This window comes from Eubalaena glacialis, chromosome 5 (assembly GCF_028564815.1).
Source record: "Eubalaena glacialis isolate mEubGla1 chromosome 5, mEubGla1.1.hap2.+ XY, whole genome shotgun sequence".
NCBI lineage: Eukaryota > Metazoa > Chordata > Mammalia > Artiodactyla > Balaenidae > Eubalaena > Eubalaena glacialis.
This window is the reverse complement of record NC_083720.1, coordinates 19,694,143-19,720,939: the sequence shown is the minus strand read 5'-3', so window position 1 is coordinate 19,720,939 and position 26,797 is coordinate 19,694,143. Positions and strand designations below refer to the sequence as shown.

The 26,797-nt window shown below is 34.1% G+C and overlaps 1 protein-coding gene across 1 annotated transcript in view; it reads left to right on the top strand.

Annotated features, from left to right (window-relative positions):
- Positions 1-26,797, top strand: part of BLTP1 (bridge-like lipid transfer protein family member 1) — a 192,758-nt gene that overhangs the window by 23,515 nt on the left and 142,446 nt on the right. Inside the window, exons 5-13 of the mRNA XM_061192014.1 lie at positions 6,151-6,337; positions 9,767-9,848; positions 10,224-10,417; positions 12,456-12,535; positions 14,361-14,511; positions 18,807-18,963; positions 19,372-19,450; positions 22,275-22,366; positions 23,682-23,799. Of these exons, the coding sequence (XP_061047997.1) occupies positions 6,151-6,337; positions 9,767-9,848; positions 10,224-10,417; positions 12,456-12,535; positions 14,361-14,511; positions 18,807-18,963; positions 19,372-19,450; positions 22,275-22,366; positions 23,682-23,799 (1,140 nt within the window). The remainder of the gene's footprint in view (positions 1-6,150; positions 6,338-9,766; positions 9,849-10,223; positions 10,418-12,455; positions 12,536-14,360; positions 14,512-18,806; positions 18,964-19,371; positions 19,451-22,274; positions 22,367-23,681; positions 23,800-26,797) is intronic.

Sequence of the window (26,797 nt, the reverse complement as noted above, 5' to 3'; positions counted from 1 at the left end):
CATTTAACAAGGACGTAGAAGAACTAAAGAGGAACCAAGAAACGATGACAAACACAATAAATGAAATTAAAAATACTCTAGATGGGATCAATAGCAGAATAACTGAGGCAGAAGAACGGATAAGTGACCTGGAAGATAAAATGGTGGAAATAACTACTGCAGACCAGAATAAAGAAAAAAGAATGAAAAGAACTGAGGACAGTCTCAGAGACCTCTGGGACAACATTAAACGCACCAACATTCGAATTATAGGGGTCCCAGAAGAAGAAGAGAAAAAGAAAGGGACTGAGAAAATATTTGAAGAGATTATAGTTGAAAACTTCCCTAATATGGGAAAGGAAATAGTTAATCAAGTCCTGGAAGCACAGAGAGTCCCATACAGGATAAATCCAAGGAGAAACACACCAAGACACATATTAATCAAACTATCAAAAATTAAATATAAAGAAAACATATTAAAAGCAGCAAGGGAAAAACAACAGATAACACACAAGGGCATCCCCATAAGGTTAACAGCTGATCTTTCAGCAGAAACGCTGCAAGCCAGAAGGGAGTGGCAGGATATACTTAAAGTGATGAAGGAGAAAAACCTACAACCAAGATTACTCTACCCAGCAAGGATCTCATTCAGATTTGATGGAGAAATTAAAACCTTTACAGACAAGCAAAAGCTGAGAGAGTTCAGCACCACCAAACCAGCTTTACAACAAATGCTAAAGGAACTTCTCTAGGCAAGAAACACAAGAGAAGGAAAACACCTACAATAACAAACCCAAAACATTTAAGAAAATGGGAATAGGAACATACATATCGATAATTACCTTAAATGTAAATGGATTAAATGCTCCCACCAAAAGACACAGACTGGCTGAATGGATACAAAAACAAGACCCATATATATGCTGTCTACAAGAGACCCACTTCAGACCTAGAGACACATACAGACTGAAAGTGAGGGGATGGAAAAAGATATTCCATGCAAATGGAAATCAAAAGAAAGCTGGAGTAGCAATTCTCATATCAGACAAAATAGACTTTAAAATAAAGACAATTACAAGAGACAAAGACGGACACTATATAATGATCAAGGGATCGATCCAAGAGGAAGGTATAACAATTGTAAATATTTATGCACCCAACATAGGAGCACCTCAATACATACGGCAAATACTAACAGCCATAAAAGGGGAAATCGACAGTAACACAATCATAGTAGGGGACTTTAACACCCCACTTTCACCAATGGACAGATCATCCAAAATGAAAATAAATAAGGAAACACAAGCTTTAAATGATACATTAAACAAGATGGACTTAATTGATATTTATAGGACATTCCACCCAAAAACAACAGAATACACATTTTTCTCAAGTGCTCATGGAACATTCTCCAGGATAGATCATATCTTGGGTCACAAATCAAGCCTTGGTAAGTTTAAAAAAATTGAAATCGTATCAAGTATCTTTTCCGACCACAACGCTATGAGACTAGATATCAATTACAGGAAAAGATCTGTAAAAATACAAACACATGGAGGCTACACAATACACTACTTAATAACGAAGTGATCACTGAAGAAATCAAAGGGGAAATCAAAAAATACCTAGAAACAAATGACAATGGAGACACGACGATCCAAAACCTATGGGATGCAGCAAAAGCAGTTCTAAGAGGGAAGTTTATAGCAATACAAGCCTACATCAAGAAACAGGAAACATCTCGAATAAACAACCTAACCTTGCACCTAAAGCAATTAGAGAAAGAAGAACAAAAAAACCCCAAAGCTAGCAGAAGGAAAGAAATCATAAAGATCAGATCAGAAATAAATGAAAAAGAAATGAAGGAAACAATAGCAAAAATCAATGAAACTAAAAGCTGGTTCTTTGAGAAGATAAACAAAATTGATAAACCATTAGCCAGACTCATCAAGAGAAAAAAGGAGAAGACTCAAATTAATAGAATTAGAAATGAAAAAGGAGAAGTAACCACTGACACTGCAGAAATACAAACGATCATAAGAGATTACTACAAGCAACTCTATGCTAATAAAATGGACAACCTGGAAGAAATGGACAGATTCTTAGAAATGCACAACCTGCCAAGACTGAACCAGGAAGAAATAGAAAATATGAACAGACCAATCACAAGCACTGAAATTGAAACTGTGATTAAAAATCTTCCAACACACAAAAGCCCAGGACCAGATGGCTTCACAGGCGAATTCTATCAAACATTTAGAGAAGAGCTAACACCTATCCTTCTCAAACTCTTCCAAAATATTGCAGAGGGAGGAACACTCCCCAACTCATTCTACGAGGCCACCATCACCCTGATACCAAAACCAGGCAAAGATGTCACAAAGAAAGAAAACTACAGGCCAATATCACTGATGAACATAGATGCAAAAATCCTCAACAAAATACTAGCAAACAGAATCCAACAGCACATTAAAAGGATCATACACCATGATCAAGTGGGGTTTATTCCAGGAATGCAAGGATTCTTCAATATACGCAAATCAATCAACGTGATACATCATATTAACAAATTGAAGGAGAAAAACCATATGATCATCTCAATAGATGCAGAGAAAGCTTTCGACAAAATTCAACACCCATTTATGATAAAAGTCCTGCAGAAAGTAGGCATAGAGGGAACTTTCCTCAACATAATAAAGGCCGTATATGACAAACCCACAGCCAACATTGTCCTCAATGGTGAAAAACTGAAACCATTTCCACTAAGATCAGGAACAAGACAAGGTTGCCCACTCTCACCACTATTATTCAACATAGTTTTGGAAGTGTTAGCCACAGCAATCAGAGACGAAAAAGAAATAAAAGGAATCCAAATCGGAAAAGAAGAAGTAAAGCTGTCACTGTTTGCAGATGACATGATACTATACATAGAGAATCCAAAAGATGCTACCAGAAAACTACTAGAGCTAATCAATGAATTTGGTAAAGTAGCAGGATACAAAATTAATGCACAGAAATCTCTTGCATTCCTGTATACTAATGATGAAAAATCTGAAAGTGAAATTAAGAAAACACTCCCGTTTACCATCGCAACAAAAAGAATAAAATACCTAGGAATAAACCTACCTAAGGAGACAAAAGACCTGTATGCAGAAAATTATAGGACACTGATGAAAGAAATTAAAGATGATACAAATAGATGGAGAGATATACCATGTTCTTGGATTGGAAGAATAAACATTGTGAAAATGACTCTGCTACCCAAAGCAATCTACAGATTCAATGCAATCCCTATCAAACTACCACTGGCATTTTTCACAGAACTAGAACAAAAAATTTCACAATTTGTATGGAAACACAAAAGACCCCGAATAGCCAAAGCAATCTTGAGAACGAAAAATGGAGCTGGAGGAATCAGGCTCCCTGACTTCAGACTATATTACAAAGCTACAGTAATCAAGACAGTTTGGTACTGGCACAAAAACAGAAATATAGATCAATGGAACAGGATAGAAAGCCCAGAGATAAGCCCACGAACATATGGTCACCTTATCTTTGATAAAGGAGGCAAGCATATACAGTGGAGAAAAGACAGCCTCTTCAATAAGTGGTGCTGGGAAAATTGGACAGGTACATGTAAAAGTATGAAATTAGAACACTCCCTAACACCATACACAAAAATAAACTCAAAATGGATTAAAGACCTAAGTGTAAGGCCAGACACTATCAAACTCTTAGAGGAAAACATAGGCAGAACACTGTATGACATAAGTCACAGCAAGATCCTTTTTGACCCAGGTCCTAGAGAAATGGAAATAAAAACACAAATAAACCAATGGGACCTAATGAAACTTAAAAGCTTTTGCACAGCAAAGGAAACCATAAACAAGACCAAAAGACAACCCTCAGAATGGGAGAAAATATTTGCAAATGAAGCAACGGACAAAGGATTAATCTCCAAGATTTACAAGCAGCTCATGCAGCTCAATAACAAAAAAACAAACAACCCAATCCAAAAATGGGCAGAAGACCTAAATAGACATTTCTCCAAAGAAGAGATACAGATTGCCAACAGACACATGAAAGAATGCTCAACATCATTAATCATTAGAGAAATGCAAATCAAAACTACAATGAGGTATCATCTCACACCGGTCAGAATGGCCATCATCAAAAAATCTAGAAACAATAAATGCTGGAGAGGGTGTGGAGAAAAGGGAACACTCTTGCACTGTTGGTGGGAATGTAAATTGATACAGCCACTATGGAGAACAGTATGGAGGTTCCTTAAAAAACTAAAAATAGAACTACCATATGACCCAGCAATCCCACTACTGGGCATATACCCTGAGAAAACCATAATTCAGAAAGAGTCATGTACCAAAATATTCATTGCAGCTCTGTTTACAATAGCCAGGACATGGAAGCAACCTAGGTGTCCATCATTGGATGAATGGATAAAGAAGATGTGGCACATATATACAATGGAATATTACTCAGCCATAAAAAGAAATGAAATGGAGGTGTTTGTAATGAGGTGGATGGAGTTAGAGTCTGTCATACAGAGTGAAGTAAGTCAGAAAGAGAAAAACAAATACAGTATGCTAACACATATATATGGAATCTAAGGGAAAAAAAAAAAAAAAAAGAGGTCATGAAGAACCTAGTGGCAAGATGGGAATAAAGACACAGACCTACTAGAGAATGGACTTGAGGATATGGGGAGGGGGAGGGGTGAGATGTGACAGGGTGAGAGAGTGTCATGGACATATATACACTACCAAATGTAAAATAGATAACTAGTGGGAAGCAGCCGCATAGCACAGGGAGATCAGCTCGGTGCTTTGTGACCACCTAGAGGGGTGGGATAGGGAGGGTGGGAGGGAGGGAGATGCAAGAGGGAAGAGATATGGCAACATATGTATATGTGTAACTGATTCACTTTGTTGTAAAGCAGAAGCTAGCACACCATTGTAAAGCAATTATACTTCAATAAAGATGTTTAAAAAAAAAAAAAAACATTAGTTTTTTGAAGGATTGTGTTTATCTCTTTTTCCTCTCTTGTCTCAGGAAGTAATGAGGGAAAAAACCTAGACTGGAGTAAAACTAAAAGTATTACTGTATAAAAATATGAATGTTGTTGATTCATTTTCCTTAGCTTATTTTTGAAATATGAGTGGCAGTGTATTTTTCATTTCTTAATTTAAACTAAAATTTACATTTATTTAGGGTGTTTGACATCTCATATGCTATTTTGCTAATAATTTGAGAAGAAATTAATGTTGGTGAAATTTGGTACCTTACTAAACCACAGCTTAAGCTACTAAAATGAAAGTTGGTAATTCTCTTTACCCCTTTAAAAAAATTAAATTATTCTAACTGGTCATAGCTAATTTTAATTGCCTTTCAATTGAATTTGTTTGACAGGGATAAAAACAGATAAAGGTTGAAAAAGAAGTCTTAAAAAACACATGTATCATTTATAACAAAATAAAGCACTGACTGTGGTACCTTTCTTCTGACCCTTTTTGGTTGACATGAGATGCACTGTCTTAGATTGTTTCCTTAGTAGAAACAAGTGCCCCATCTATCACTTTATAGATGGATTTATTACTATTGTTACTTATATTTAATATAATTGTCTTTTATTTGAGATTATTATTTGAGTCTACAGTTTATAGAATCTTTGTTTTAGCATTGTGTAGTTTTTAAAAACAAACTAGTATTTATGAAAAGTCCTGGTTTCTATGATGCACAAGTTCAAATACTAGTGTGATGTTTAAATGCATCATACTTTGAACAATTTACTATTTATATTTTAGTATACACTTATGGCTATATTGAGGTAAAGTTTTACTCTGTAAATGGCATTGTGCTGTTCTTAGCATACAGTCTTTAAGTTTTGTTGTTATACACCCAGAATGTAGAAATTCAGATTGTTTTTAGAGTGCTAAATTGAAATACTGTAGTAAATCAGCTTTTTTCTTTCTTTTGTCCATGTTTTATTGCTTTTAAAATATTATTCCCTTTTATCATAGACTTCTGTTTTAAAAGAAATCATTTGAGTTACTTTAGCTATGGAAAAGATTTGACTTAAAACTTTGACTAAAGTTTTTTAAAAGTTGACTAAAAACTTTTTTTTTTTTTTTTTTTTGTAATTGATGTCTTTAGATCCAAAGGCAGAAACTAGATTATACATCACAGTCAATGACTTTGAATTTCATGTCTATAATCGTTCGGATCTTTATGGACGTCTTCAAGAATTGTTTGGTTTGGAGCCAACAATAATTCCACCCAAGAAAGAAGATGATAAAACACGAGAAAATGGAAGAACAAGAACCCAGTCCAAAATTGAAAGGTTGATTGTCACACTTGAATTTTATTGATCTCCAACATTTAAACATCTGCTTTTATTAGAGTATTATTAACACTGTTTACCTAAACACAGCCTAATCTTTCTTTGTAGTTAACTAAAACTTTTATTCTCACAAATGAGTATATAATTCTTCAAAAATTTCAAATAATACAGAATTATGTAATGTGAAAAAGCAGTCCCGGTCTATTCTTCTCACCAGTTCTACTTCCTTCTTTGTTGATAACTACTATCAATTTGTTTTTTATTCTTTTGAATGCACATACATAAGTCTATACATACATATAAATAGCTAAGGTGCATATACAATTATATGATTTTATTTTATCTGTTTCTGGGCTCTCCGTTCTGTTTCATTGACCTATTTGTTTTCTTTCACCAATACCACAGTGTGTTGATAACTGTAGCTTTACATTTAAGTCTTGAAATCAGGTGGTGTCAATTCTTCAACTTTGCTTTTCTCCTTCAATGTTGTCTTGGCTATTCTGGGTCTTTTGCCTCTCCATATAAACTTTAGAATCAGTTTGCCAATATCCAGGGGTTTCGATACGGATTGCATTGAATCTATAAATCAAGTTGGGAAGAATTGATATCTTGACAGTATTGAGTCTTCCTATCAATGAACATGGAATGTCTCTTTAGTTATTTAGTTCTCTTTGATATCTTTCATCAGAGTTTTATAGTTTTCCTCATGTAGATCTTGTAGAAAAATTGTTAAATTTATACCTATTTCATTTTCTGTGGTGCTAATGTACGGTATTATGTTTTTAATTTCAAATTCCACTTGTTCATTGGTGGTATATAGGAAAGTGATTGACTCTTGTATATTACTAACCTTGTATCCTGCAACCTTGCTGTAGTCATTAGTTCTAAGAGTATTCTTTTTTTTTTTTTTTAAACATGGCCCCTTTATCTTTTTTTAAATTTTATTTATTTATGGCTGTGTTGGGTCTTTGTTTCTGTGCAAGGGCTTTGTCTAGTTGTGGCAAGCGGGGGCCACTCTTCATCGCGGTGTGCGGGCCTCTCACTATTGCGGCCTCTCGTTGCGGAGCACAGGCTCCAGACGCGCAGGCTCAGTAATTGTGGCTCACGGGCCCAGCCGCTCCGCGGCACATGGGATCTTCCCAGACCAGGGCTCGAACTCGTGTCCCCTGCATTGGCAGGCAGATTCTCAACCACTGCACCACCAGGGAAGCCCACTAAGAGTATTCTTGATCAGTTCTTTCCGATTTTCAACATAGATGATTGTGTCAGCTGCAAACAAAGAAAGTCTTATTTCTTCCTTCCCAATCTGTATACATTTTATTTCCTTTTTTTGTCTTATTGCAATAGCTAGAACTTCTAGTATGAATTTGGAAAAGAATGGTGAGAGGGGACATCTTGCTTCGTACCTGGTCTTAGTGGGAAAGCTTCTAGTTTCTCACTGTTAAGTATGATGTTAACTGTAGGTTTTTGTTGGTTGATATTCTTTATCAAGTTGAGGAAGTCCCCCTCTATTCCTAGTTAGTAAAACTAGAGGTTTTAATTATGAATGGGTATTGGATTTTGTCAGATGCTTTTTCTGTATCTGTTGGTATGATCCTTTGATTTTTCACTTTTAGCCTGTTAATTGATTTTTGAATGTTGAACCAGCCTTGTATACATAATAGTTTTATTTTTTTTAAAGTAGATGATGAGGATGTTTATTCTCAGTTAAATATTTAGTGCATATTATGTCCCAGGCACTGAGCTTGAGGTACTGGGGATACTGAGAATATGACAACTGTTCTATCTTGAGGGAATTTACAGCCTACTGTGGGAGTTAGAACACTTAAAAGGCAATTTTAGTGCAAGAAATATAACAGGGACAAGAATAGAATTCTCTGGGCACACATAGAAGGATCCGGGAAGGTAGGAACCTTAAAAGTGAATGAATTAAGCAGAGAAGGAGATGAAAGTTCTTCCATGGAGAAGAAACATCATATGCAATAGAGGAGTTGTTACTGAGGCTGGAGTGGATTACTTGAGGTGGGGATAAATTAGACTAAAATGTTTAGCAGGATCCGGGTTAGAAATGTGGCCTTACCCCAGGTCAGCAGTGTTGTGTTGTGATTGGTGGGAGATAGGACTGGAGGCAGGGAGACCAGATAGAAGGACATAGTAACGGTTCAGAGAAGAGATGATCATGAACTGGGTTGTTAGCAAGGGGAAGGAAGAGAAGGAGATGGATTCCAGATACACTTAGGCAGATGAATACTTAAGAGAGTGATGAATTAGATGTGGAGAACAAATAAGAAGGATGAGTCAACAGTGAATCCAAATTTCTAATTTAAGCAGTAGTCATGCTTAGTCAGAGAACCTTAGAGAAAGGTTAGGGGGTGGTAGTGAGGTTAGTTTTGAATTTAGTTTTAAGCACTGAAGGCCATCTTATAAATATGGCTCCAGAAGTGTGATTTAAGAGTTATTGGGTTACTGAAGAGATATGCCTTGAGTTTTCATATGAAATCTTTAGTGAATTGCTGTGAATTTTTCATTTCTTAAATTTTGCGTACTTTGTGTATGGCCAATTCCTTTTTTCTTACTCTTGGTCTATCCTTTTCATTGTATTGAGAGGAAATTATTTTGGCACAGAGTGGTGGGGGTAGGGAAGCAGAAGGATCAGCCGAACTGTCAGAAGTGCTTAAAACACTTAAAACATCAAAGTAACTTATATCTTGGTCATTTTTGTTTTAATTATAATTTTTGCTGTCTTGTAAAATGATATAATGTAGTGCGATAGGCATAATGACAGATGTAATGACAGCACATCATAATTTATACTTTGTCATTAAAGCTTGTCATTCTGAAAATATACTTTTTTGTTATAGCTTCTTATATAAAAATTGGTGCGTGATAGAGTACATTCTAGGAGACATTTTAGGGATATTAGTGTCCATTAGATGGTCATTGTTTTGTTTACTGAGCAGTCATTAGATATATTTGGAAAGATATAGCTGCTATTAATAATGTGTATTGTGGGACTTCCCTGGTGGCGCAGTGGTTAAGAATCTGCCTGCCAATGCAGGGGACACGGGTTCAAGCCCTGGTCCGGGAAGATCCCACATGCCGCGGAGCAGCTAAGCCCGTGCGCCACAACTACTGAGCCTGCGCTCTAGAGCCCGTGAGCCACAACTACTGAGCCCGCGAGCCACAGCTACTGAAGCCCACGCGCCTAGAGCCTGTGCTCCACAACAAGAGAAGCCACCGCAATGAGAAGCCCGCACTCCACAACAAAGAGTAGCCCCTGCTCACTGCAACTAGAGAAAGCCTGCGTGCTGCAACAAAGACCCAACACAGCCAAAAAACAAATAATAATGTGTACTGTGAGGAAGTCAACAGTATTCTCAGGTACTTAAGTTTTTCTCATATATGTCAATTTTTGTTTTTGCTTCTCAGAGTTAAAGTAAAAACAGAATCTCAAGACCCCACATCTTCATGGAGATCACTTATTCCAGTCATAAAGGTCAATGTGAGCACAGTAAGTAAATTCCACTACAATTAATGTTTCATGGGTTAATAACAGAACCTTTTATTTTTGCAAATATAATTTTCACTTAAGAAAGTAATTTTGTAGATGTCTTTGGGTTCCATTCTTAATAAAGTGAAAGAATTATTTCAACACCAATACCATTTTAGCACAAATATATAGACCTTAAAGGCTATTTATTTATTCACAAGTGCTCAAATTTTTTTAAACACTGGTCTAAATTGATCAGTGGAGCAATTTAAACAGTATATAGTGCTAAAGTGGAATCATTTAGTAGTTGCTTGAAAATGCTTGTTATTAGGTCGGCTGAGAAAAAAAATACGGCCTAAATAGTATGGCATAATATCTCTTATCTGTTTTTTTTAGGGACGCTTGGCCTTTGGAAATCATTACCAACCTCAAACTCTGTGCATCAACTTTGATGATGCTTTCTTAACCTATACTACAAAACCACCTTCCAGTCATCTTGACCAGTTCATGCATATTGTGAAGGGAAAGCTTGAAAATGTTCGAGTCATGCTTGTTCCTAGTCCAAGATATGTTGGTCTTCAAAATGATGAGTAAGAAAGTCATAAAAATAACAAATAACTTCTTTATACCTATTGTAGCTTATCATTTAGAATCTTTAGTATCCTTTTAATTTCTTTGCTATAAGTTGGGCAATAATTACATATATTTCTCTATTAAATCAACAGAGTATTCCTGCTTTATCAGATAAATGGAGTTTATCCACTGGTAAACTCCTATTTTAAATATTTTTCTATAAGCTATTTTTCTTGTTTCTTAATTGTAATAGTTAATATTTATTGCCATTTAATATATGTCAGGCACTGTTTATAAGCTTATAATTTTTCTATCGTTTTCTCAGTGTATTTGGGAAATTTATTTTGGGCAATTGAGCCCTGATGTTTGTATGTTAGAAAATACACATTACAGGTAGGTTTTTATTTTCAGAAGGGATGGATAAATAGTAAATTCAACAAATTCATTATAGTAGAGTATCATTTGAGTTAATGAAAAGTTGAAAATTGAATCAGAATTACTCTTGGAAAACTGATGAAGTTAAGACAGTTTTGGAATTCAGTTGACATTTAAGTCCCAGTCAGTTTTCCACCTAGCTTTCCAGATTTGCTTTCCTTCAGTGAAGTAGCTCCTTGCATTTAGGAGACACATTGTAATAATGACGCACACTAGAGTCACCCTCTTTGTGGTGGGATGCTTCCATTCCAGAGGACTGGGACCCTCAGGTAACAGACACATGACTCGCATCTGACTCCCAGGCCACATGCTCATGAGTGGGGTGAGGGCTCTTGTAATCTTTGTTATTCTCAATCACTATTCTTTTTTGTGAAGGGGTCTATGGTTAAATTTGTGTAATTTAAGTATTCATGTGATGAGTTTCCACTGTCTCAGCTTTTGTCTTTGTGTGTAGGCAATATAAAGTTTGAGGTTATGAGAAACATGATTGTTTCTTTTTAGTTCCAACTTTTGGCTAGCTTGCTATTAGATATTCTAGGGATTGGCTAGAATGACACAGTCATTTTCCCAACTTGAATACTGGGGAGGCTCTGGGTCTACCTGGTTTCACACTCTTCAGGATCACTGAATTGCTAAGCATCTTGGAATATAAGCTATGCACACAATTCTATATTTATGGGTACAAGTTGTAATACTGAAAAAAATAAATCTGGGTTTTTGTGAAAATTACTACAGAGTAAAATGAAAAAGTGTCCTACTATTTGTATAAAAAGATTTAAAATTGTATTTTTCACTCTTCAAAAGTAAGCATGGAGATTAAATAATGAGATTAAATCCTAACCTTTGTGATTTAATACATATTTAGAAGAAGATTGTTGAATTTGTATGTGTTATATTATCTGATGATTGAGAGGTTGATTTTGATATGGAAGGAAGATATTGTGGTGTATGACAAAGACAAAAGTTGTTAAAGCAAGTAAAGAGGGAAGTTAATTGATGGTACAGAAACATTCATTCCAGAATTTGAGTTCAAGATGTTTGCTTTAAGTTTATTTCAAGTTGATCAACTAAATATTCTTGGAAATAGGTAATATAAAGTTGTTAAAAATGACAACATTTTTTAAATTTAAGGTTCCTGAAAGGTTATGCTTTATTTTACAACATATAAGATGATATTTTTAATCAGTTTTATAGTGTTATTAATATAAAATGGTTGAATTTGAAGTCTAATTTTAAATTTATTGTTGCAAATGCAGAATATGATTATTATATTCCAATGAACATTGTTCTTCCATTGTATTTAATTAAACTTTGTTTTAAATGGATTTCTCTCATTCAAAACTTAAAATGAAAAATGCAAAACAGATTTTTTGTCTTTCTTTAACTGATTTTACTGGTCAAAAATTTTTCAGTGCCAATTTTTTATATAGTCTAATATAGAAAACAATTATGGAACAATTTATTGTATATGTGAAAGATGTTTTCCCTTTTCAAGTTTCTACACTTGATTGCTTTTTAGTTTTCTTTTTTGTTTTTACCCATTACCATCGTTAATTAGAATACTGAACATTTTATATTCTGGAGGTGTACTTAGTTTGCCTTCCACCTTCCTTTGTATAGACCACCAAGATTAATGGGAGAAGGTTTTGTGGTGATGCAGTCGAATGATGTTGACATCTACTATTACATGGATGAGCCAGGTATTATTTTTTGAAAATATGTTTCATAGCTACAATTCTGTTTCTTCTATGAAATGCTGATATCTAATAATATTTTAAATATACTTGCTTAGGATATAAATAAGCATTAATAACAGTAAATGTGGATGTGAGAATGCCTACCTAAAAAATATCTGTGTCGTTTGTCAGAAGTTGAATATTACTTTAGTATTTCAGATCAAAAGAGAACAATATAGTAATCTTTCCTTCAAATTCCATTTTTGCAAGTATACTTCAAAAATTGTGAATACAAATGACCATGAGTGAAAACCATTACAGAATGTGATGATAGTTAAGGTAGTTCATGCTGGCGTAGGGGAAAAAAATCACAATAAGTTGGATTTGAGGCTTAAAGTTTAAGGATTGAAGTCCAGCTAGTTACAATGCTTCACAGGTGGCCTCAGTTTTATAAATAAGCTAAATATTGGATTTTTAGTCATTTTTTCCTAATTCTTGTTTTTCATACCTTTCAGGAGGTTTATGAGGTCAAAGTATTTTCAAAATTAGGATGTTATTTGCCTTTTTTTTTTACTGTGTTGTATTGATGGTGTAAAAGTTACAGGGGGCAAAACTTCTGGTGCTTTAGCATGAATCAAGGCAGTGATTCCAAACTATACTAGTAATCCCTGTCTTTTTCACTGCCACGCAGTCACAATAAAACAAATGCCAGTGCACTTTACAGTGTCTTTGATTAAGCAGTAAAAATTACTTTTATCAAATCTTGACCCTTCAGTAAACTTTTTAATATTCATTTAATAAAATGATAAGAACACATAATACACTTCTGCCCCATACCAAAGTACACTGTTGTTTCGAGGAAAAACACCCTGTGATTGAGTTCCAAGCTGAACTGTTTGCTCTTTTCATGGAATACCAGTTGTGCTTGAAAGAGCAACTAGGGACAAACTATGGTTTCAAGCTTTCATGTGAAAGTTAGAATTTTGGAAAATTTGGGTCTGCCACTGTGAGTTTGATGACTTTTCTGATGAGACTACCAGTGATATTAACAATATGACTTTTTAAATGTTTAATAATGAAATTTGTCTATTTGGGAAAAATATGCATGTCTCAGTGAACCAATATTTTCCAAATGACCAATTCATGATGTCCGTAAAAGATTTATTCAGAATGCAAGAGAGATCAGTAAATTTTAACGTGTCAGAGTATGAGAAGTTCAGCGATATGGTTTCAGATTCCACATTGCAAGTAATCTTTAAGAAACTACCACTTGTTGAATTTTGGTCTAGTGTCAAAGAATATCCAAAATTATCTGAAAAAGCTATTAAAATACTCCTCCCTTTTCTACCTATTTGTATGAGGCTAGGTTTTCTTCAATAGATAAAGTGCAGAAACAGCTGTGAGAATTCACTTGTTTTCTATTAAGCTGTATATTTAAGAAATTTGCCAAAATAAAAACGATGCCAACACTTCTCAATAAATTAATTTGTTTTAGAAAATATGCTTATTTTGATTAAAAAATATTTTCTTTAAAAATGAAATAAAATTTTGTTTTCATTAAAATGTTATTTTTCACATCATATTTTCATTAAATCTTATTAGACATTTTGTTATGTCAACATGTAATGAGTTTATTTTAAAAATAAAATGTAAAAATATTGCTCAATTCAAATTTTGAATACAGTAAATTTTGATAGATACAATACAAAAAAAAATCCCACTTTGGGGTCCTCAATATAGAGTGTAAAGGGTTCCTGAGATCAAAAAATTTTTAGAAATGTTGATCTAAGGAAGCCTTTTAATGGTTATTTTAAGTAACTATCTTCATATTGTATATTCTGCAATATAGGACTTGTTCCAGAAGAAACAGAAGAAACTGTTGAAGGAGAAATGAGCAGTGAGGATTGCAAATTACAAGATTTGCCTCCCTGTTGGGGACTGGATATAGTTTGTGGTAAAGGAACAGATTTCAACTATGGGCCATGGGCTGATAGGCAGAGGTACTTGATTAAATTATATTTCTGCTAAGTCAAACGTATTGGGATAATACTATAATTTTTATTAAAAACTAGCTTAGTATCGATATTTTTATAAGCTGTTTTATTATGGCAGGGTAAGATATCACTAAACATTTTAATCCAAATAATTTGTAGAGAAATTGGCAAAAGCAAGTTTGCTCTAAAGGAGGAGCTAATTCATTAGAAAAATGGTGAATGAGCAGAATATTTATTGGTTCCTTGGTTTTTTCTTTTGTATTTAATCACCGAATATGCCAGAGATTGTTGGGACTATGGAGATTCAGAGCTAAAAGACATACGTAGTTCAGTTTCTGAAAAAAGAAACAAAAGAGTTTTATTAAGTGCTGTATTAGAGGTATGTAAAAAGTCTTGAAGAATTTAGAGAGGTACTGTATTAGTTTGCTGAGGCTGCCACAACAAAGTACCACAGACTGTGTGGCTTAAACAGCAGACATTTCTCACCGTTCTGGAGGTTAGAATTCTGAGATCAAGGTGTTGGCAGGATTGGTTCCTTCTGAGGGCCATGAGGGAAGGCTGTGTTCAAAGCCTCCCTCCTTGGCTTATAGATGGTTATCTTCTCCCTGTATCTTCACATGGTCTTCTCTCTTGTGTGTTTTGTAGGTCTCTGTGTCCAAATTTCCTCTTCTTGCAAGAATACCAGTCATATTGGATTAGGGCCCACCCTATTGACCTCATTTTAACTTAATTACTTCTCTAAAGACCCTGTCTCTAACTATGGCCAAATTATGAGGTACTGAGGATTAGGACATATGAATTTTAGGGGGACACAATTTAGCCCATAACAGGTTCATAACTCATATTGAAGAGGAGAGAACTGGGGAATGCTTTTTGGTTGAGGTAATATGTGAGTTGAGTTTTGAAACATAAGTAAGAATTAGCCAGGGAAGGAAGGGAAGGATAAGTAATCAAGGCAGGGGAGGAGTTCTGCAAATGCATGATGGCAGTGGAGAATTGTCTTAATAAGTTCTATAGGTTGTTAAAGACATTTGTAGGTAGTTAAGAAATATATAGATTTTATACTGGAGGTAATAGGGAGTGCCTGGAAGGTAAAAAAGGGTTTTTTATTTCTTAGTTATTCTATTAATTTTGAAGTAATTTTCTATTTTTAATATATTATGAACATCTACCTACTTATTGAAGAATTTTAAACAAAGGAGGGGACATGTACTACTATTTATGAGGGAACATCTAAATTTTTATGTAAATATACATTGTTTAAAGCTAGTTTAGTCTTTCATAAACTAGCTTGAATGGAGAAATACAAGCTTAATCAGTCACTGAGGCAGATATTACTGGGCCACTGATGGACTACTAAGAGTGCTGATACTGACTTGATATACTGACTCTTTTTACACTTAATTGTTTTATTTTTTTTATTTTTTGAATTTTATTTTATGTTTTTACACAGCAAGTTCTTATTAGTTATCTATTTTATACATATTAGGGCATATATGTCAATCCCAGTCTCCCAATTCATCCCAGCACCACAAACCACCCCCGCCGCTTTCCCCCCTTGGTGTCCATACGTTTGTTCTCTACATCTGTGTCTCTATTTCTGCCTTGCAAACTATACTTAATTGTTTTAAAAAGTGCTTTCTAAGCCCGGGCGCAGCAACGAAGACCCAACGCAGCCAAAAAACAAAAAAAAAAGGGCTTTCTACCTAGCATTGTTAGAAGAATTATATACTTTGTCAGGTGCTACATTCTGTTAACCTTGGTATCTCTAGCATATAGAAATACCTGCTCCATTAAGTAGCTATTTAAATAACTACTAATTATTTATATAGCTAGTATAATAGTTGTATGGTAAATGTATAAGTAAGTGTGTTATTTGAATACTTGGAGTATGCTAATACAGTACTTCATTAAGTTCTGGGTTAGATTATTAGACCCGAAGGTAAACAGAGCTTAAAATTTCAGGTTAGAAAACAAATATTTTTCAAATTACTGGATTTAAATTTTCCTTTTATAATAAAATTTTTCATACATTAAACCATGCTATATTTACTGTGGAATAGTTGAAAATGAGGGGTTTTACATTCCCTTAAGTAACAGTTACACTTGCTATATTTGAAAGGAAAAAATTAAAGCAGTGCTTTAACACAGACACAGAATATTTTTGCATTTTAGTATTTGAATAAAGTGTGATTCTTCTTAAACTATATTTAATTGTATTGCATTAAGAAAAAGTATTAGGCTATATTTACATGAAAATCCTAGCTAAAATTCTTTTAATATATAGTCATATTCACTCTTTGGGTGATCTTTGTATAATACAGAGAAATGATACTGAAGATAACATGAAAGAAAAATTTGCTTTACCAACTCCCTTCAGTAGGTCCTGCCACTGCTAGGAGAGAACAGCAATACATTTTTTAACCTGGACTTAACAAAACCATTCAGATTTATTAAAAAGAAAGAAGAAAGAAAGAAATTTATCGCATGGGTTTAGTTTCCTTGTGTGAGTAATAATAGTATTTATCTCCTCCCTTATATATGCAAATTGTGCATTTCCTCTCTTGTAGCCATTTCCTTTTCTCCTTCCCCATACTGAGTTTCTAAACAAATATGAACTGTTATCAGAAATGTTAATTAGGTCATTTTTTTTTAGTATCTACCTATTAGTGTAAGAAATATAGAAAGAAATATCAACTGTTTTATTATTGGATAGTTCACTCAGCATTGTGAGTTTTTGATCTCTGATGTAGCATGACCTTATTTAGCTTATAGATTTTAATGTCAGTTCTATTACCTTTACATGATTTTCTTTTATTTTTTTTAACATCTTTATTGGAGTATAATTGCTTTACAGTGGTGTGTTAGTTTCTGTTGTATAACAAAGTGAATCAGCTATACGTATACATATATCCCCATATCCCCTCCCTCTTGTGTCTGAATCTTTAAGACACTCAGCTTTTCTTTTTAAGGGTTTTCATGACAGAGTTGAAATATAAACTTTATAAATTCGTACTTACTCCTTAATGATAACTATAATAATGCAAATATTCCTGATATTGTCTGGCCTTTTATTGCTTTCACTTAAGTGCTTTCATTTATATTTTCACACTTGATCTTCATAACAGTGAGAGACACAAGGACAGGTATGGTGATCTGATTATACCTATGAGAAAATGGAGACACAGAAGTTCAGTGATTTGGGCAAGATAGTAAAGCTATATAGCATCTAGAGCCAGGATTCAGACCAACCCTTCAAGTCCACTGCCCTTTTCATTATATCCTGCTACCCATTTTATAGTCCATGATCACCTAATGATCAGATGGGTTCTTTGTCTTGAAAGCTTAGTTTTATATATTTGTGTCTTAGCCAAAACATTTACAGACTTAATTTTCTTTTTATGTCTATAATGGATCAGTTTGCAAATTTTGTTCTGTTGATCTGATTTTTCCCGGTCAGTTTATTCCAAGCAGCATTTCCTGTTACTGATGACTCCTTCCTCAACTCTTCCTATTTAAAAGTCAGAAACTGATACTTTTTCTGAATGTATGAGTAACATGCTAATTTTTAATTATATAGAAGACTATGAATTGAAAGTTTCTTGGCTTCTTTCATGTTTGTCAAATGATAAGGGGAGGCAAATGTATTAGAGCCCTAGCCTCCAAACACTTGCTTCTTTTTAGAAATCTATTGCTCTTCAGACTCTTATTGTTATAACATTGATTAATAGTGATCATGAAAATAATAGAAATAACACTTTTTCCATGTGCCATGTACTGCCAAGTCTTTTTCATATATGTTGTCATTTAATTCTTGAATCTATTCTCTGAGACTGGTTATGATATAATCCTCTTTTACAGGTGAGGAAGCAGGCGAGTGTCCTCAGAAAGGTTAAGTAGTAATTGTCCAGAGTGGAATGATTCTAATTAAACCATCCCCCTTCAGCTCTTTCTTTGCCATTTGCACAATTGATATACCTGTAGAAAGTCTTTAATTTTTCACAGTATGTTTGAATAGTGCAAATTTGGTCTTACCTATGTCTTATTTGATAGTAGTATATTAAGTGCTCAAAGCTCATTGATCTCTGGAAGAATAAAACATTGGAGAAAACAGTCTTTCATTTTACTGAAAGGAAATTATGGTAGGTGTTATTTTGTGACTTAATTTTTTTTCCTATTTTATGTCTAATTGTGAAATAAGATAGCAATGGTAATAGAAAGTTATAATACTGATTTTGTCTCTTATCAGAGGTAATTTTATTTGAATAACTTGTCATTATTCTTTCTTCCTCCTTATTTAGAGATTGTTTATGGAAGTTCTTCTTCCCTCCTGATTATCAAGTTCTGAAAGTCTCTGAAATTGCACAGCCTGGGAGACCAAGACAGATCCTTGCTTTTGAACTACGAATGAATATTATTGCAGATGCTACAATTGACTTGCTGTTTACCAAAAATAGGGTAATTATTGAAATAATATAGTAGAAAATTATGTGTAAAATTTGAACATTATTTTCCAGAGTATCTTTCTGGTGACTAGTCCTATACTCAGATTCATTTCTATGAGCTTCCCTGACCCCCACCCCCAATAATTGTATGTATGTTACTTTCATTAAGTGCCAAATAGTAGAAAGAAGTTAATTAATAATAATAGACCTTTATACTATAGTCTGATTCATTTTCTCCTTTAAATCTGGCCAAAATGTTTTAGTGTATTTTTGGTATAAATTTGAACTTTTGCTCTTAGGAGCTTTTAATACCTATTTAATATTATTGGTGATTAAATTTTGTCTCTGATAATAACTGAAAAGTTAAGATGGAAGTGTAATTATAATAAATGTCTCATGAATTATTTTTTGCTTTTGGTAGGAAACAAATGCTGTACATGTAAATGTAGGAGCTGGCTCATATTTAGAAATTAATATTCCAATGACAGTCGAGGAAAATGGTAAGCTACAATGAGTGTTTTTCTGTTTTAAGTGATTAGTAGGGGAATAATTAATATATAAATAATTGTTAATCCAGTTAGACTAAAATTAATGGGGTTTTCTTTTTCAGCTTTTTATTATATTTTGATGTGCCTGTAGTTAGTAAACACTATATTATTCATTCATCTGGAGAGAAGGGAAAAGTGTTTTAATCAAGCTAGATCTTATTATTCTGTGCTTTCATTATACCTTACACTTCTTTTGTAAGTTTGTGTGTAATTTGCTTAGTGTATGTTTTTCCTGTTAGTCTGTTGCTCTGTGAAGGCTGGTACTACGTATTTCTTTTCACTGGTGTATACCTGTGCCAAACCCAGGGCCTGGCACGTGGTCCATGGGCAGAAATAGATTGAATGACTAATAGGGTTTGTTTTAGGTTATACTGTTAGTAGATTTTTGTCAGGAAGTAAACTGGGTACTTTGAATAGCATAACTTTAAGAAAGCAGAATATTTCATATTTAAAATATTAAATCATGCCGTGATTAGCTGTAGTTTTATCTGAGCTAAGATAATCTAAGTTCATTATGAATTTGAAATTTGGGCTCTGATACAGGTTAATCAGTAACATGATTAAATACTTTATTGTTAAATTTATCAAAATATTATATAGTCTTCCTCATTTCTCCTTGTTCTTCCCATCCTCTTATTACATTTGTAATTGAGACCAGTTGAAGTGAAATTCTGCTTTATTTCTTCACTTTCTTGAGAGTATGGAGAGTAACAACTCACTAATGTTTTTAAATTACTGAATAGCAATGTTACTATTGCTAAGTATAATTAGAATAATTTTTATGTAGTTCTTGGCTCTCTTTTCTTGTTTCTGTCACTCATTTTGTTGCTACGATAAGAAGAAAACAGGCAGAGGTGTTGACTAGATTTATTAGCTTGCATAAAAAGGTAGCAGTTGAGTCTGCCTGCTTAGATAATTAATTGAAAAAGTGACTGAGAATGAGATAGTATATCTTTTCCCTGTAACTTTAGGGCTATTACACTGAAGAACTAAAACCTTATCTTAGTTAGTTTTAAAAGAATAACCTAAGTCTTGAAGCAGATGCTTGAGATTCTCTAGGATTCAGAGTAGTCAGTTGGAAAGAAGCATCTTTCAGGATAGCCTTAATTACTGATATATAGGATCTGTAATTCTGTAGGGGAAGAGGCTGTTGAGGGTTGCACGGGATTGAGAATGGTTCAGTTCAGGGAGTGCTTCTGCCTTTTTATTTATTTATTTATTTATTTATCTTTGGCTGCCTTGGGTCTTCGTTCCTGCGCACGGGCTTTCTCTAGTTGTGGCGAGTGGGGGCTTCTCGTTGCGGAGCACAGGCTCTAGGTGCGTGGGCTTCAGTAGTTGTGGCACACGGGTTCAGCATTTGTGGCTCGTGAGCTCTAGAGCGCAGGCTCAGCACTTGTGGTGCACGAGCTTAGTTGCTCCGCGGTATGTGGGATCTTCCCGGACCAGGGCTTGAACCCGTGTCCCCTGCACTGGCAGACGGATTCTTAACCACTGCGCCACCAGGGAAGTCCCTCTGCCTTTTTAAACTGATGATGCATATAGGAAATAATATTTGTACAGATTTTTGGGGGGTACATTTATTGGTGCACTGGGGTAAAGGGACCATCTGAGGACTGAGGCATCAATATCTTGAGCATATACCTATTATGAATTCATGGGAAGTGCCACAGCACACTGACTGTTGAACTGAATGAGTTAAGTGTCTGAGGAAAACCCAGTCAAGTTCTTGGTAAAGGTTAGGTGGCTTTTAAGATGACTGTCTTCAAAGGGAAAAATAGACTTAGTTCTTAGACAATAACAAAATATAATTCGAAAACATTTGAAAACTGGTCCCAGAGATTCAGGTGTTTAGGGAAAAAAAAATGCCCAGAGCAGGATGCATGTTGAATTAGCCATATAAGAATGATCATAGTGTTAGTGTTCATAGGAGGGCAGTCCAACAAGAAAAGAAGTGAAAGACTCTGAACCTTTCTGCTTTTATTCAGAATGGGGCTGTGTTGTTTGGTAACTGTCACTATGTAAGGAATAGTTTTTTTGTTTAGCAACTGTCATTACACATTTTTTTCAATAATTTATTTGTGCAATCTCCTGACTTCTCTCCTACCTATCCTTGCCCTGATGGGTGTATTTTGAACAAGGATATGATATATTAGATCCATCCTATTCCCTTTTTTTTTTTATACTGTCTTTTCTACAGACAGATTTCAGACTCTTTGAAGTCATTTAGTGAAAGGGTCTGTCCTGGGTGGTGGAGTAGATTTGGATTTCTAGCATTGCCTATCTGTAGCTATGACTAACTCAAGATTTTCTTATTGGGATATTCAAAGCCATGTTTTCAATACCTCTATAATAAAGCTGGTGTTTTAATTTCCAAAAAGAAAAAGAAAAAAAAGCAACTGTTATTGCATAAGGGGTAGTTGAAAATGATGAAAATATGTACCCTTGAGTCAGTGAAAAAAAAGACATGGGAGCAGTCTTAAATATTTGCACACTATCATATGGAAAATAGACTTGTAGTTTTGCACTGGAAAGCAGAGTCAGGATAGACCTTATATGAAGATGGAACTCTTTTCCATCAGAGCTGTCCGAAATGAGAAAGGTTACCTATTAGATAGTATACTCCACATTATTGGGGGTGTATTTAAATAGTGACTGATTACCATTTTTCAGGAATTCCTTCTTTGTGTGGTGGGGGAATTTGTTTCCAGTCTAAAATTTTTAATTATATGTATATATTTCTTTAGGTTCTTAATTTTTATGTTTTCACTTATTTTAGGTTACACCCCTGCAATTAAAGGACAACTCTTACATGTTGATGCCACTACCAGCATGCAATACCGGACTCTTTTAGAAGCAGAAATGTTAGCAGTAAGTCTAGAGTATATGTTGATATGCCTACATCCATAAAATACAAATTTGGTTTTAATTTTTTAATATAAAATTTTAATGGCCAGGAGGTCATCAAATGGTCAGTCTTCTCATTCAAGAACGACCAGATGCTCTTGACCATGTTTTTGGGAAGAGGTGTAGATTCCCAATGCTGTGGACTCCCTTTGGCATCTCTCTGTTGCTCTTCTTTTGGGGGAAATGAATATAAGACAACACTACATGGGTTTTTGGCCTTTAAAAATGCGAAAAGTTCTCGGTGTATTGTTTTTAAACTTCATTGTATGGCTAGACTAGCTGTCTCCTATGCTGTAAGTAAGATAATTTTTTACTCTATGTTTTCTGGCCCCATCAGATTCTTTCTCAGGGCTTAATAATTCATTGTCCTTTTTTACTTGATGAATAAGGTAAAAGGAAGAAAATCTTATTGATACCCTGAATTGCTCCATATTAGAAACAGAATAAATATGGAAATGCTCATGATTGAAAACTGCAGGTCGGGAACTCATTAATCAAGCAGATTATTATTTTTTCTCAGGGATGACAACAATAATAACAATAATAACAAAAGTCACTGCGTAGAATGGCTGATATTTAGAGAGGATTCTTTTATATTAGATGATATCATTAGGTCCTTAATTGCTTGTCTAAACAAGCATATTTATATATGATATATGTAAATTAAGAAAATTTTGCAATTACCAAGAATATAATGAATACTATAAATATGAATATTCAGCATTTTAATGAATTCCTGAGCTATTGCTGATAAATGGTGCTGTGCAATAACGGTATTCCTTGCCAGGCAGCTCTTGCCTTTGCAGAACTGCCAAGCTTTGGCAGGTGGAATATACCACAAAGCATCATGTCAGATTTATAACTACTGTGCTGTCAAATGAAAACCGAGGAGGCACTGGTGGCCAAACTTCTGTGTGACAGTATACATTGCCCTCTACCCTGCGTGACTCTGAGCCTCTCACTTAACAGATTACGTTTAAAGAAGAGTTAATGAAGTTGGCTGTTACTCTGTTTGTTTAGCTGCAGCATCAAAACTGTAGCCTGATTTGTTCTTAAAGTTTTTTGGCCACATCATGGCTTAGTATTTCAAGGAGCTGGATGTAACCATGGATACTGACCTTTAGCCACAGCAATATTAAAATCTCTAAGGGACATTCTCTTTGGCTTAGTAGGAAAATAAGTTTTAATTACTCGCCAGTTTGTGCGAGTTCATTTCTAATGCTGTCACACAATGTCATATTTTAACCTCTGACATTTTTACTTAACATTTGGTTTGCAGTTTCACATCAATGCCAGCTACCCCCGAATATGGAACATGCCACAGACATGGCAGTGTGAATTAGAGGTTTATAAAGCCACCTACCACTTCATCTTTGCACAGAAGAATTTCTTCACAGGTAATTTTCTAATAAGTATAAATACAATGAGATTTGAGATTTATCATAGTGAACTTGTTTATAGTCAATAAGTTTTGCTTTTAGATTCAACATAGGGACTTGATGACACAATTCATACTTTCTTTTACACTTCTTTTGGGGCCAAGTTTATCAAAGGAAAAACTTAAATATACATGTTCTGTGCTGTCTTCTAACCCAAACAAGGAAAATATGAACCCAAAATTGAGCTTAGGAGGAAGTGCAAGAACTCATTTTTGTGTCAGTCTAGTGGGGGATAAGTTGGGGAAGATGAATCAGTTTCTTTCTCTTCCTGAATTAGGCATCATCATGGCTTTATTATTTTGTTTTAGTTAGTAATCCACAGACAGTATATTCAAATAGTCAAATATGTTATTTTTATACTTGGAGTCCCTACTTAACTCCTTTCTGTTGGCATGTATAATTGAGTTGATGCTATCATTAGGTGGAAAAAATTCTTTTATTTCTTGTAGCATGTTATGATAGCTACTCATTATTTTATGATTATGGGAACATGTGGTCTTAGTCTCTGAATGACATAAATATTGCTACATAAAAATAAACATTTTTTGAACCTTTCTGTAAGAAGTTTAGCCAGAGTTGGTCCGCTTTTCTAGGATCAGTGGCTACCCCAGAACTCCTAATATTTGCTTGACTGATCGCTGCATTTATCTGTTTGTCTATCCACCCACCGATCATTTACAAGCATTCTGTGCTGAGTACTAATATTTGTGGGTATAGCAGTAATTAAGATATTCACAGGTTTCCCTGTCCTGACATTATGTACTAGCAATATGATGTTGGCCAAATTTCCTAATTGTTTAAGCTTCAGTTTCCTTATCTGTGAAATAGGGATAACAATTTCTAACCTAATTTTGCTCTTGCTAGAGTTTTGGCCTTTTATAATAATGCCATTACTATAATATGTTCAATCATTAGTCTTCTATATTTGTTTTTTGCTTTGGTCAGGAGCCTTATCGTGGGGATTAGATAGAATGATTCTGTATTTTTGCAGTTGTATAATTCTTCTCCAAGGCTCAAGTCAAGGTCCCAGTAGTAGAAACTTTGACAGAGTCCCTGGCAAGTTAAATTTTTGTCAGTGAAGCTGAATATTGAATAAGTACTACTTAATTCAGATTTATGAAAAAAATAATAGCTAAAACTTACAGTGTGTATTAGTGTCTGTCTCTGTTCTAAGCAGTTTCACATATTAAATCATTAAATCCTCATAATAATTCTCTGAGGTCAATTTTATTATCATTATCCTTATTTTACAGACGAGGGCAGTGAGTTATAGTGGTTAAGCAATTTGTCCAGGGTTACACGACTAAGTCAAGCTAGGATTCCAACCCAAATAGTCTGGTTCAAGAATCTGTTTTTATATAGATAGCTTCTTTGCATAGTCTTTTCCTTCTCACTTAAGATTTTATCATTTCTAACTTTGCTAATCTTTTAAAATAGCTTCCAGTTTCTTTCTTTCTTTTTAGACTTTTTAAATTATAAATTATTTAATTTATTTAAACTTAAAGAAAAAACCCAGTATTTTCAAGCATTCAATACTTCACATTGTTTTTCCTCCAGAATTTCACAATCTCAGACTTTAGCAGTGCTAAGAATACTTGGAGTAGAAGTATAAATTTCTCAAAATTTAAACTTTATTTTGTAGTAGTGCTTACATTTAGACTGAATATTGTATTAGTTAAACAAGTACACATCTCCTAAGTTACAGTTGTGTTTTTTCTTAAATTATTTTCTTTCTCTAACTCTAATCTTTATGCTTATACCTATTCAACTTCACTTTTTTAGTTATTTTTTTCTAAAATTTATTTGGAGAAATTTAAAAAATATAGAAAGGTACAAAACTTAAGTTCTCATCTCCCAGATTTAACAGCTGTAACATTTAGATATATTACTTCTGAAATCTTTCTAGAGTCCTTCAAAAACTTATTTATTCTTTAAAAAGGATACTATCAGAGAGTGATATTAATTTAGCCTTGGAGAGAACATACTTGGTCATAGTGTTTGAATTGCTTTTCTCTTTTCTCAGTTTTACATTTCTCTGTTGACAGATTTTTGCAGAAAATAAATTATCTATTTGGTGTGAGGGAATACCTAATATGCCTCAGGAGCCATTCTCATGCCAGTTATTAGTGGGATAAAATTGTTCTTAAGAGATTTCATTGTGGGACAGAGATCTCTTCATGATAAATACAATATAGAGCCTCAGGAATGAAAGATGTAAAACAAAGGCAAAAGTGAAGTCTTTATGGGCAATAATGAAATTGACTTAGGTTTACTCTGATAATGGGAGAAGAAGACAATATAATGGTATTGCAAAGCCCCAGTACCAGGTGATGGACATTTTGTAGGGTGCTGGCCTATCAACTTAATTATAAAGTGAGTTGTAGATGAGTTTTTTTCCCAGACTAACATTTAGATTACCAACTTAACAACTTTTAAAATTTTGTTATCTAAATGATTAAGGCCATCATCAAGAAAGTGCTTCCAAATAAATAAATTTATTTGGTAATACCATCTGGTAATAAGAGCAGCTTTTGGTTTAAAGAGAAATACATATTGGAAGTAGTTTTTGAGGTTCCTAGTAAAAATATTTTGTTACCATAATTTTTAATATTTGTCAGTAAAGATATTGTATAAGCTGGTAGGGAAACTATATTGCAGAATATACTGATGTTTAGATAAGATATTAAAAAAACTAATAAGACATTAAAATAGAAATTGGCTAAAAACTATAAAATTATGTTGGTTTCCTTAGATGATTAGTAGATTATTTGAATTTGTGTTTATTTTACTAGCAATTATAGCTCAGTCTTTTAAGTAGTAGTATGAAGTAGATAAATGCAACCAGTATAAGTTGAGAGTCACTTATTAATAATGATTCAAAACAAATATAAGCCATGATCTCAAAACAGAGAGAACTTATAGGGATATCGCTTATGGGAATTTATTTATCAGTCTC